Here is a 13,358-nt window from a genome sequence, read left to right on the forward strand (position 1 = left end):
GGGCCGTTCCAGACTCCAGGAGATCCCTGCCCGGCCAACCAAGGGTGGGCAGGCCTGGAAAATCTGCTCACGCCGCAACGCCAGAGAAAACCAGAATTGCTAAGAAAGTGGAACAATCAGTCGAGTCATGCTGCAGGCCAGGAGCTAACAGGGCAGCAAGCGCTCCTGGTCAACACGGAATCAATCAAGGAGCTGGGCACTCTGCAGGGAAGGTGCTTTCCCTCCGGCTGCGATGAGTCACTGTTCCCTGCGTCGGGGACATAACTGCCAAGCAGACCAGATATTTAGGTCCCCACGGGTGGAGGTGGAGGAGCGCGGACTTCTGCTGTGCGATCTTCCTTTTTGTGCCGCCCCGACGGCTCCAGCCTGTCTGCTCTGTCATCTGCTTTGTCATCAGTATCATCGGATTTCATTCCAACATCCTTTCAGCATCAGCTCCAAAAAGTTACTAAATTTACAAATTATTTTTTCACTGAGGAAAGTTCCAGCCAAGACCTCCTGGTAACACATAGGAGGCTCCTTAATTTCCTCAGTAAACTGTATCCAAACCACACTCTGGAGGGAGGATTTCTGGGCAGGCTTTCTACAGACAACAGCCTGGCCCTGGGAACATGCGTTTGTCTGCGGTGACTCATGCCCGGCTCCCGAGGCTGGTCTCCCCGCAGCTCACCCCGAAACCCAGCGCTGTGGGTTCCCCAGCAAAGGTACACCCGCCACATCAGATCAGCACCACCCACCTTACATGACGATGGGCACAAAATCCCAACTGAAAGATATACAATCACTTTTTGAATCCTATATGCTGCTCCCTGACCAAACACAATCTGTGAAACAGAGCAATGCAAGTGGGGGGCGGCAAGGGAGGCATCCCAGCACATTTGATGTTACAACCGTCCACCTGGAAAACAGCAAGTCCCGTTGGTTTTCATGATACAAGTCACAAAAGGCAAAGCTTTTTCAGCACAGACGAAAAATGGGTTTTATCCTATGTGTGATACTGAGTTACTGGGAGGAAGGAAGAAAGAGAGAGAAAAAGACCGGATTGGGGAAGGGACAGAATGAGGTTTATGTTCATCAAAAGGGGGGCCCAGTTTTTCACAAGTGTGCTCAAAGATTACACGAAAAACCCCCAAAAAGGAATAATGTCCATAAAAGCCCGTTTTGTCACTGACATCCCTTGAGGGCTGAGTCACTCCATGTCCACCCGCTTCACTCCGCTGTTTCCTGGTGGGTCCACACCCACGGCTGAAGGGAAAAAGCAGGGGTGTCATCCAGGAATCCCAGAGCACCCTACTTGGTTGTGGGAAAATAACAGAAATAACTGACAAGCTGGATGGTTCCACCTGAAATAATCAAGAATTGATTGTACATACAAAAAAATACTAAATTTAAGCCAAATTATGCCACCAGATGCTAATAAAGGCCAATGACAAAATTATGACTTCTTTATTTCTACAAAATGTACTGTCACTCAACTTTTAAAGCAAATTTAAAAATCAAATTATATCAAAAGCCTGATCCTTTCATAGATTTCTATTTTCAAAAACATGAGTTGTGGGACTTCCCTGGTGGCGCAGTGGTTAAGAATCCGCCTGCCAGTGCAGGGGACACGGGTTCGAGCCCTGGTCTGGGAAGATCTCACATGCCACGGAGCAGCTAAGCCCGGGTGCCAAAACTACTGAGCCTGTGCTCTAGAGCCTGCGAGCCACAACTACTGAGCCCACACACCTAGAGCCCATGCTCTGCAACAAGAGAAGCCACCGCAATGAGAAGCCCACACACCACAACAAAGAGTAGCCCCTGCTCGCCAAAACTAGAGAAAGCCTGCACACAGCAATGAAGACCCAACACAGCCAAAAATAAACAAGTAAATAAATACATTAAAAAAAAATGAGTTGTTGGGTTCAAGGGGATCAATTTAACTACCAATCGAACAAAGATAAAACATTTGTATAGTACGATATGTGGACATTACATCTACATAATTCAATCAATATTTTTCTCAATGACCAACGCAAGAGGTTACAAATTCACACATGGGTAAAAGATTTATTCAAAATGCAAGAGAAAGCAACGGATTTCACAGAGTTTCACCAAAACTCCACTGATGAGGTTTCAGATTCCATCCTGCAACTAACGTTTAAGAAACTACTGTCCAGTTCCCGAGAGGCTCAAAGAACATCCATAATTTCCTGAATGGCTACTAAAACACTCCTCCCTTTCCCAGGGACATATTTCTGTAAGGCTGGATTTTCTTCATATACTTAACTGAAACAATGTATCACAACAGACTAAAAGCAGAGGCAGCTATAAAATTCAGCTGTCTTCTATCAAGGCAGACATGAAAGACTTTTACCAAAAAATGAATACCCCTATCCTAATTTCTTTTGTTTGAAATACAAAATAGACTGAGCTATTTTTTCATAAAAACTTATTTTTGAAATAGGCTTATTATTGCTATTTTTGAATAGATTAATAAATATATAGATTTTAATTTCTCAGTTCTAATTTCAAATACAGTAAGTGTAACAGACAAATCCCACATAAACAAAAGCTCTCTGGGGGCCCCAGTAATGTGTGAGGGCCCCAGACCCTGAGAGTTGATGGACTAAACAGAGGTACGGGACGCCCAGAGGCACCTTTGCCCAAAGGCAGCCGCGTACCTTGAAACGCAGGTGGCAGGTGAAGGGAAGGCCTGCAGAAATGCTGGGACCTCTGCTAAGGGATGGGCACCAGCAGCCGTGGGCAGCAGGGTGGTCAGAGCTCAGCTCTACACACACACACCGGGGGAAACAAATGGTTAAACACATCACGGATGACTAAGGGCAAAAGTTCCTTCTTAACCAAGTCATGGACAAAATATCCAGACTGAAAATCGTTCTTAGGAGAGAGAAGCCGCATATTTGCAAGCAGCTCAGGATTTAGCGCTGGAACCGTCAGGTCTCAGGGAGGCAAGCCCCACACTGGCTCACCCCCATCGCACCCAGGGAAAGAAAGCCTGTGATGTCCACCTGAGGGGTGCAGCCACAGCCCGTCACCACCAAACCACCTGGGACGCCCAGCGCGCAGCCACTCTGCAGAGCCCAGGACAACACCCAGCATGCCTCCCTGGCTTCCCTTCACACAGTCACGAAACACGTGCACACAGGCAGATTACATTTTTCTTTCTTTTTAGATCAACTGGCAACACCTTACCAGAAAACCAGAAACTCGTGAAAAGCGATAGCAGCAACGAAAGTTAACTACAAAATCTCCTAACAAGTCACAATGCAAGGGCCTATTTTCCAGGAAATCAAAGTAAAAGCATTTTATAAAATCCTCTCATTTTAATATGAAATCCTTTAAATGTACGGTAATTATGGAAATGAGGCATCACTGTAATTCAAGTTGTCATTAATTTAGCAAGTTTATCTCCTGACATTCACAAGATGCAAAAACAGCAAATAGTAAATTACTGTATCTCCAAATCAAATGCTTTCCTTTCATTTCAGCACATAATTTTAAACATAGCTGTGTCTTTTTCCAAAGTACTATGAACACCATTAAAACTCTACTCAATACCCTTTTAGCACCTACCAATTCCATTCCTTCATCAATGACAAAGGCTTTAATAAGCTTATTATAAACTCAACACATACTACACGATAAATACCATCCCTCTCACAGACTGACTTTTTAAATACTACAGAAACTTTCTTATATGGGTGATAAGCCCAAAAAACTCAATGTGAACTCAATACTAGAACATAGATTCAATGTACTAGCTCCCAATTTGCCACACTCCTATAAACCTTTTTTTTAATTAAAAAAATTCTTTTTTATTTTTAATAGATCTTTATTGGAGTATAATTGCTTCACAATACTGTGTTAGTTTCTGTTGTACAGCAAAGCGAATCAGCCATAAGCATACGTATGTCCCCAGATCCCCTCCCTCTCGAGCCTCCCTCCCATCCTCCTTATCCCACCCCCCTGGGTCATCGCAAAGCACCGAGCTGATCTCCCTGTGCTATGCGGCTGCTTCCCACCAGCCAACTACTTTACATTCAGTAGTGTATGTATGTCGATGCTACTCTCACTTCACCCCAGCTTCGCCCTCCCACTCAGTGTCCTCAAGTCTGTTCTCTATAGCGACCTCTTTATTCCTGCCCTGCAACTAGGTTCATCAGTACCATTTTTTTTTTTTTTAGATTCCATATATATGAGTTAGCATACAGTATTTGTTTTTCTCTTTCTGACTTACTTCTCTGTGTATGACAGACTCTAGGTCCATCCACCTGACTACAAATAACTCAATTTCATTTCTTTTTATGGCTGAGTAATATTCCATTGTATATATGCGCCACATCTTCTTTACCCATTCATCTGTCGATGGACACTTAGGTTGCTTCCATGTCCTGGCTGTTGTAAATAGTGCTGCAACGAACACTGTGGTACATGACTCTTTTTGAGTTATGGTTTTCTCAGGGTATATGCCCAGTAGAGGGATTGCTGGGTCCTATGGTAGTTCTATTTTTAGTTTTTTAAGGAACCTCCATACTGTTCTCCATAGTGGCTGTATCAATTTACATTCCCACCAGCAATGCAGGAGGGTTCCCTTTTCACTACACCCTTTCCAGCATTTATTGTTTGTAGATTTTTTGATAATGACCATTCTGACCGTCGTGAGGTGATATACCTCACTGTAGTTTTGACTTGCATTCCTCTAATAATTAGTGATGTTGAGCACATTTTCATGTGCCTCCTGGCCATCTGTATGTCTTCCTTGGTGAAATATAAACCTTTTTAAAGGAAGTCTTTAACAAGACACAGTCTAACTTTGAACAAATACACATGACACACAATAACCGCCAACTAGCAAGAAAAGCAGAAGACAGCTTTTATTTAGAGAAAATGCCGCATTTCGTATTTTGACCACACCATCCGGAGGCGGCCTAAGTCTAACGCTCCGTTCCCTCCACGGCGCGTTCCCCGCACCCCCGACCCCCCAGCTTCATTCTGCGTGCTTTCATCCCTCCAGCTTCCAGACGCAAACCGTCTCTTCTACCCCGTCACCAGATCAGCACGTTCTTCCATCAGAAGATCTTTCAGCTGAATCTCTTCCTCGCCAGTCCCTGGGCCACCCTCCCGCAGGTCCTGCTGGGTCAGGCCTAAATGACCGGCTTGCTCCGTAGCCCTCCCAGCTCCGAGCACGCCCACACACGTCACTGCCCCCTGATCACCGCTCTCCTCTCCACGTGGAAACACAGCTGGCACAATCTCAGTCTCTACATCTTCAGCCACTGGCAACAGACTGATCTGATGCCCTCTCTTGCCCCAAGCGCACCCCCGGCTCAGCACGCAGATCCACTCCTGGACCAACCACCCAGGAAGGAGGCATCGGGTCACGGAAGGACCCCGTAGCTCCCAGCAGACTGGGGAGGCACAGTGAGGAGGATGGGGGAGAGAAGGAACGCTGTTGCTGTTCCTGGGGACGCTGGGCCCTGAGGCATCCGGCAGACACCTGCTGTCCTCACTAAGTCTGGGGCGTTTTCCAGTGAATTTCAATATAATCTCCATCTGAGAACTACTGTCAGATGGTTAGTTACAAATTCTATGTTCTTCACGTGACCAGTTGGAACAGCAACGAGAAACTACATCCTGTATGTTTTCATGGGGCCTAAACAATTATTTATGTAGTAAAATGCCTTGGTGGTTACACTTAATTACCTTTTATCACAGTGCGCGTGCGGAGGCCGTAATCCGTAATGTCTGCCGCTCAAAACATGCCTTTCAGGGGGCAGAATGCGTCAGCATGGTGAGGTACGTGTGCTGGCAGCCAAAATGAGTGACAAGAGTGCAGGTGATAATAGATTTACAGACGCAGGCAGTGCCCATCAGAAGCTGCCACGGGGACAAACAGACGGGCCTGCTTCCTGACAGACCGACGCACCACTGCCTGTGCGGCAGTTCCAGCAAAACACATCGAACCCGAGTCTGATCAAATCTCCACGTCCGACAACCAATTTACAGGAACGACAGGGGAGAGGACGCAGTAAATGGACACCACGGGAATCCAATCTTTAAAAAGAGACCGTGGGAAAGTGTACAGGACAAATGACCCTGTTTCTTCATTAAGAAAAGAAAAAAAAAAAAGAGTGAGATGAAGCCTATAGATTGAAAGAGATGTAAGAGATACGCCAACCAATCATAGTGTCTGGACCTGATTTGGTTCCTGATTAAACAAACACACTGCAAGAAAAGAAAAAAAAAAAAATTCATGAGATGGTAAGGGAAATCCACACTCATTGGAAGTTTGATGATAGTAAGAAATTGTTATTAATTTTCTAGGTGTGATAAGGACATTGTGGTTAGGTTTTAAAAAGGGAATCTTTACCTTTTACTGAAATATTTACAGATGGAGTGATAGGACATTTGTGATTTTCTTCCAAATACCTGGGGTTCGGGGAGAGAGGGCGGGGGGACGAAGATGAAACAAGCTTGGCCACAACATGGTAGCTGTAGAGGCTGGGTGATGGGCACGTGGAACTCACTCCTCTGTTTTTATGCTTGAAACTTTCTGTAATAAGAAGTGTTGAAAAGATAAAAAAGAGCCATGCTCTTCCCAGAAAATTTGGGACACAAAGAAAAGTAAAAAGAAGAAAAGAATCCCATACATCTTACCACTCACAGAAACCACCACAAACACAAGTCTAGTTCTTACTGTAATTATTCATATAGTCCATGCTTATTTTATAACAGTATCAGGAAAGAAGGCTGGAAGAAAGAAAGGAAGAGCAGGTACAAGGCTGTGCATGGGTCTTTTTCCTGTAGTTCACAGATTACATCTAATTCAAACTCCAAATCTGCTGGTATCAAGACCTACAGTCACACACACGAACCATGTCCCCCCACAGACCCAGGAAGGCCTGCTGACCGCCCACCTCGGAAACCCACTAAGTTGGTGACACTGCTTCTCCCCCGGGGAAGCTGCATATTCACTCATGGATTTTTCATTCAACAAACCTAACTCCTCTGTGCACACCTACTGCCAGCCAGCTCCTGTGCTGTCTCCACTTAAAGATAAAAAGTGCCCAGCCCAGCCCTGGGGAACGAGGGCCAGAGAATCGCACAGGAGGGGCTACACCAGGACCCGCTGCACCTCCCTCTGCATGCACCCACGCTCATGGATCCAGGTCAGCTCTAAGTTGTGTCACGCGGAATTTTTTCTCTACCAGTAATTTCAATATTATTTCATTTTAGTTTTGGAAAAACTTACTTGTAGTCACAAGTGTCAGTGGACTCTGGGGCTCCTCTCCACCTCGTGCTTCCCTGAGTGGGGGCTGGAAAGGGAGGGACGGCCCAGGGAGCTGTGCCCTGGGGGCGTTGGAGGGGGGGATGCGGCGTCACAGGGCAGGAAAGGGTGAGACGCCACAACACAAGGAAGAGCTCCAAGTCTCAGGCAGCTGTAGCCACAAAACGTAGACAACAAAATTCCAACACGGATAAGAAGTCTGAATTTATGGTGGAGAAATTCACAACTTCAAACACTCCTGGCGAAACTGTGCACCAACGCCTGAGAGGAAACAGACAATAACTGCTGCTGTTCTTTGAAAGTCAGCACTGAATTTCCCATTTCGAGGTGACAAGAACGTACACATCCAACTTCCTTCCTCTGAATTCATTAGCATTTCTTGATTACTCTCCACGTGGTGGGCCAAAGCACCCTGATCTAATTCTAAAAAGCAGCTTCCAACAGCCTGCCCTACAGATGCTACCACCTACAGGTTAAGTTTTCTCAAACAAAAAGAACATAAAACCACTCAGACTGCTAACGTGTTTGTCCACGGGCTTTGACCCGTGGTTGGTTTCAGAAGCAAACCGCCCTCTGCCGGGAGGGCAGACACGGACATCCACATGCTGTTTCTCTGCCAGCACATCTGCCCTGTTCCTGTAAATTCTCCATCACCGCCTGCGCGGCTGCTGGTCAGAGCACCGCTGAACTTGAACCCAGCCAGACGTGCACCGTGGGCAAAGCCCCAGCCAGAGGGCAGGGGACAATCTGGGCTGCTGGCTACATGGGCTAGGAAGGCAGCGTGAACACCACCCACGTTTCATAAACAACGGACTCGGTACTTGCACGTGATCTGAGGACTCCTCGGGCTGAAATGTCCTACCCTTGAGTTAGAGAAAAGACTAGTGCACTCGAGACTCGGTAAGCTGGGGCCTTTTCGGGGCTGCACCCACTCAACAGCTAGGCAGGGAACTCTGAAAACAAGGTTGCTGGATGGACGCCCTTACAGAACCTGAATTATAAAAAGAGGCCTGAGCAGAACGGGCCTCTAAGAGCCACCGGGCAGGGAGGGGAAGGCGCTTGTTTACCTGTCACTTTCTCACCGTGAGGGACTGGCCCCAGAATGCATTTAAGGGCCCAGAAATGGAGAGAGTGTGTAGGTCACAGAAAAGGCAGAACAGAGTAACAGTAGCCATGGGATAAAACAACTCTGTCATTCACCAAGTCCTGACTTTACAGCAACAGACACACACCTTCCACGATTGGAAAACAAAGTCTGTATACGCCCCCCCCCTCACGCCCCGAGCACCAGTGAGTCATCGTTGATTTCAGTACAATACTTACAACCAAACGTGCCAAATGCTCTCGAAAGGGGAGATGGTTACAGAAACAGGCAATCACCCCGGCAAAAACTCCCTGGACCCAGGGTGCTTATAAAAGCGAGAGTAATTAGTCAGAGACAACTCTGGAACACAAGCACGCTGGAGAAATATAAACACTGCTGAGGAGCTAGAAGCTACTACTACACAGAAAAAGAAAGTGCCTAAAGACCTCATGAGTAACCAAACAGGCTTTCTCCTGATCAAAAGATCTCCGGAAAGCAAGGATCTCCTGGGGCAGAGCAGCTGCCCCGGGAACCGGAAGAGCCCGGGAACACGAGGATGTTGCTAAAGCACCGTGGGGCATCCGCGGCCTGTCCCCAAGTGCGCCGGGTCCCCCTCTCCTTGCCCTGCCTCCCCGCCCGGCCTCTTCCCCTCCTAACCAGGAGCCCCAACTGTGCGGTGAACGCCCCCAGCGCTGGCGACCCCTGACCTGCGTCCTCAGGTCCACTGAGGAGAGGGCACTTCCTGTCCCGACCCCAGCCCACTCTCCGGCCGTCCCCTCCCGGCCCAAGTTCACAGCTGGCCCCTATGGCCATGGCCGGGGGCTCGGGCCTTCCGGGGGCACTGGCGTTGCCCCCGGGGACCCCGCACCTCCCGGAGCGACACCGCCTGACGCCAACCTTTCTCCTCCGGAGTGCGTTTGGCGGCGACCCGGGTCCAAACAGGGTGGCGGGGGGAGAGCGACCCTGGTGTCCAGCTCGGGGAGGGGCAAGGGCGACCCTCGGGGCCCAGGCCGGGCGGGGGCAGGGGGCAGGAGTGACCCATGTCCAGGTCCGTCGGGGATGGGGGCCACCCCAAGCCCTGCTGCTGCGGAGAGGGGCAAGGGCGACCCTCGGGGCCCAGGCCGGGCGGGGATTGGGGTGGCTCCCGGTCCAAGGCGGGCAGGGGTCAGGAGGCGACTCCGTAACCAGGCCGGGCGGGGATAGGGGCGACCCCAAGCCCAGGTGGGGGGAGGGGCAAGGGCGACCCTCGGGGCCCGGTCCTCGGGGCTCCCGGGGCCGTCCCCGGGGGTCGGGTTGATCTCGGGCCCAGGCCCGGCGGGGGTCGGGGCCGGGGCGGGGGTGACCCGGGGCCCGGGCCGGGCTGGGGCCGCGGCACTCACTGTTTGGGCAGCTGCAGGGCGGGCGCGCCGCGACGCTGGAAGGCCCCGTCCACGAAGACGCCGTTCTTGCCGAGGCAGCGCAGGTAGAAGTGCGGCTCCTGGAAGCTGAGCTGCAGGTGGCGCCGCGAGATGAAGCTAGACAGGCCCATGCTCAGGTCCACCGAGCCCTGCGACGAGTTGCGGCCGATGGTGACGCTGGGCTGCCGCATGAGAAACTCGAACTCGCGGCCCTCCAGGCGCGCCAGCGCGGGCCCGGGGCTCCGGCGCACCGAGGCGGCCGCCGCGGCCACCAGGGCCTCGCCCGCCGCGCCCCCCGCGCCCCCGGCGATCGAGCCCGGCGGCGGTGGCGGAGGGGGCGGGGGCTGGGCGGGCGGCGGCGGCGACGGCGCGGCGGGCCCGGGCGCGGGGGCGGCGGCGGTGGGGAAGGCGGCGGCGGCGGCGGCGCACAGCACGGGGCTGCAGGGCGCCGAGCGCAGCGCCAGCAGGGCGCGGGCCCCACTGTCCTCGCCGACTTCGGCCATGTTCGCACAGCTCCAAGCGGCCTCCGGCGGCGGCGCGGCGCAAGGGGCGGGGCTCCGCGGGGCGCGGCGGGCGCGGGATCCCGGACCGGATCGCGGCGGAGCGGAGCCTGCGGGCCGCGCGCCCCGCCCGCCGGGGCTCGCGGGGGCGCGCGGGGCGGGGTGGGGAACGGTGTCCGCGCCCGGCCCTCCTCGCCGGCCCCCGGGTAGCGCCTCGCCCACCGTCCCCGGCCGTGGACTGTCCCTTCCTCTGTCCCGGGACTGGGGCGGGGAACCCCCGGAAAAGTCTCCCTGGAAAGTTTTGATCCTGGGTCACTCACTGGATAAGGGACAACTGACGTCAGCAGTCTCCGGGGCCCTAGTGGCTCCATCCGCCAACCCTAAAGTGCGATACTTAAGCACCAAATTTAAGGGGTTTCGAGCTGTAACTGAAGTTTGCCTAGAGATGCTTGCGTTCCCTGATGCCCTGTGTTCCTTTTTGGAGTCATACATTTCACTCAAGTATCTAGACAAGTATCCTGGGACCCATACTAGGGCCCAGTGCAGTCGCCGCCGGCCCTTTACACCTCTTACAGTCTCATGGGGGAAGGCAGACGCCTGCAGAGGGGTCTTCTGTGAAAACGCGGAATTGGCCACCTTCAGCATCCTTCAGATCCCGCAGTGCTTCATGCATTCCTAATTCAGCCAGGGCCCCCTACAAAAAGGTGGCAGTGTCTGCACACTGCCATCATTTAATAATTATTGAGCGGGAGAAAACAGACCCTCCCTGGTAGAGCTTACGGTGTACTGCGAGATGCGGACAGGAATCAAGTAACATTCTAATAAATATACAAAATTACAGCTGTCTCAAGTCCCGTGAGGCATTGTTGCCCAATGACATGTGTAGGGACTGTGGCCCCCCCCTAGGGTGGGAAGCTTGTCTGCGTACCCACTGTCCAGCCTGGGGCTGCAACAGATATTAGCCCAACTGTCACATGATTGAATATATAGGTACAAACAGAATTAGTCCTTGGGGGGCAAGTAAGACATTTTTACAAGAAGCTGTAACGAAAGAACCTACTTGAAGGTGGAGGAAGATAAAAACGGGGTCAGGGATCTCTTCCCTAAGGAGTGACACTTGAACTGAAGTCCAGGGATGATTAGGAGAGGGGTTGGAGTCCGGGGATGGCATTCCAGCCAAGGAACAGCATGTGCTAAGGAACGGAGCATGGTGCCTTCCCAGGATTGACAGGTGGAAGAGAGAGTGACCACATCAGCTGAACAACATCAGTCATGTAATTTGGGTCTGATCCCCAAAGCAATGGGGACCACTGAGGGGCTGTAAGCAGAAGGGCAACATGCAGACCCACATATTGGAATTAGGATCACTGGCTGTCGGGCAGAGCCTGAATCCGAAAGGGGTCTACGTGACCATAGGAGGCCAGCTAGGAAACTCGTAGACCAGGCCAGGGGCTGAATTAGGGAGATGGAGAGAAGTTGAGGGAGTCAAGCAATATTTATCTCAGACAAAGACGTTTACAGACACATTACTGGCGGGAATGGAGAACGCTGCAGCCCCTCTAGAAAGCAGTTTGGTGGAAAACATACGAACATCTGATTCAGCAATTCCGCTTTTCGGTCTATACCCACGAGAATTGAAAGCAGGGTCCTCATTTATTTGTTTTTAAATAAATTTGTTTATTTATTTTTGGCTGCGTTGGGTTTTCATTGCTGCACGAGGGCTTTCTCTAGTTGCAGCAAGCAGGGGCTACTCTTCGTTTCCATGCATGGGCTTCTCATTGCGGTGGCTTCTCTTGTTGTGGAGCATGGGCTCTAGGCGCATGGGCTTCAGTAGTTGCAGCACGCGGGCTCAGTAGTTGTGGCTCGCGGGCTCTAGAGTGCAGGCTCAGTAGTTGTGGTTCATGGGCTTAGTTGCTCCGCGGCATGTGGGATCTTCCCAGACCAGGGCTTGAACCCGTGTCCCCCGCACTGGCAGGCTGATTCCTAACCACTGCGCCACCAGAGAAGTCCCGAAAGCAGGGTCTTGAAATGACATTTGTACACTCACATTCATAGCAGCGTTATTCACAATATCCAAAAGATGGAAACAAGCCAAGGGCCCACCGACATGTCCGATGAGACATTATTCAGCCTTAAAAACAAAGGAAATTGGGCTTCCCTGGTGGTGCAGTTGTTGAGAGTCTGCCTGCCAATGCAGGGGACATGGGTTCGAGCCCTGGTCTGGGAGGATCCCACATGCCGCGGGGCAACTAAGCCTGTGAGCCACAATTACTGAGCCTGCACGTCTGGAGCCTGTGCTCCACAACAAGAGAGGCCGCGATAGTGAGAGGCCCGCGCACCGCAATGAAGAGTGGCCCCCGCTTGCCACAACTAGAGAAAGCCCTCGCACAGAAACGAAGACCCAACACAGCCATAAATAAATAAAAATAAATAAATTTAAAATTTAAAAAAAACCAAAAAACAAAAAACAGGAAATTCTGACACCTGCTACGTGGATGAACCCTGGAGACATGGGGCTAAGTGAAATCAACTGGTCACAAAAAGAGAGATCCTGTATGATTCCACTTGTGTGGGGTCCCTAGGGGAGTCAAGTTCATAGAGACAAAAAGTAGAAGGGTGGTTACTTCCCAGAGGGACGAGAATGAATGGGGAGTGAGTGTTTAATGGGGACAGGGCTTCTGTTTTGCAAGATGAAAAAGCTTTGGAGATGACGGTGGTGATGGCTGCACAACAATGTGAATGTACTTGACGCTACCGAACTGTAGTTAAGATCGTAAATTTTGTGTTACACGTCTTTTACCACAATTTTTTCTTTAAAGAGAGAGAGGTTTACATAAAACCTCCAAAGTTCTTTCCTCTGGCTCATCTGGTGTGACTTCTCTCTTGTTAATGACAGGTCTGTTTGAGAACAAGAGGGATATATGTGCTTCCACGGACCTCAGGCTTGACGATATTAAATGTGAAGACTTCTGTGCAGACTGACAGACCTGGACAGTTCTTTTCCTGACCAGCAAGAACCTGTATGTGACAATGGCAGGAGCTCCTAGGGCTGACTCACGATGACCCTGCAATCCTAGACGCCCACT

At 50.9% G+C, this 13,358-nt stretch overlaps 1 protein-coding gene across 1 annotated transcript in view; it reads right to left on the reverse strand.

Moving 5' to 3' along the window:
- Nucleotides 1–10,307, reverse strand: part of FOXK1 (forkhead box K1) — a 60,124-nt gene extending 49,817 nt beyond the window's left edge. The window contains exon 1 of the mRNA XM_068524113.1: nt 9,755–10,307. Coding sequence (XP_068380214.1) covers nt 9,755–10,275 — 521 coding nt within the window. The 5' untranslated portion in view covers nt 10,276–10,307. The remainder of the gene's footprint in view (nt 1–9,754) is intronic.
- Nucleotides 10,308–13,358: the final 3,051 nt, after the last annotated feature.

The sequence above is a fragment of the Eschrichtius robustus genome, chromosome 16 (genome assembly GCF_028021215.1).
Source record: "Eschrichtius robustus isolate mEscRob2 chromosome 16, mEscRob2.pri, whole genome shotgun sequence".
NCBI lineage: Eukaryota > Metazoa > Chordata > Mammalia > Artiodactyla > Eschrichtiidae > Eschrichtius > Eschrichtius robustus.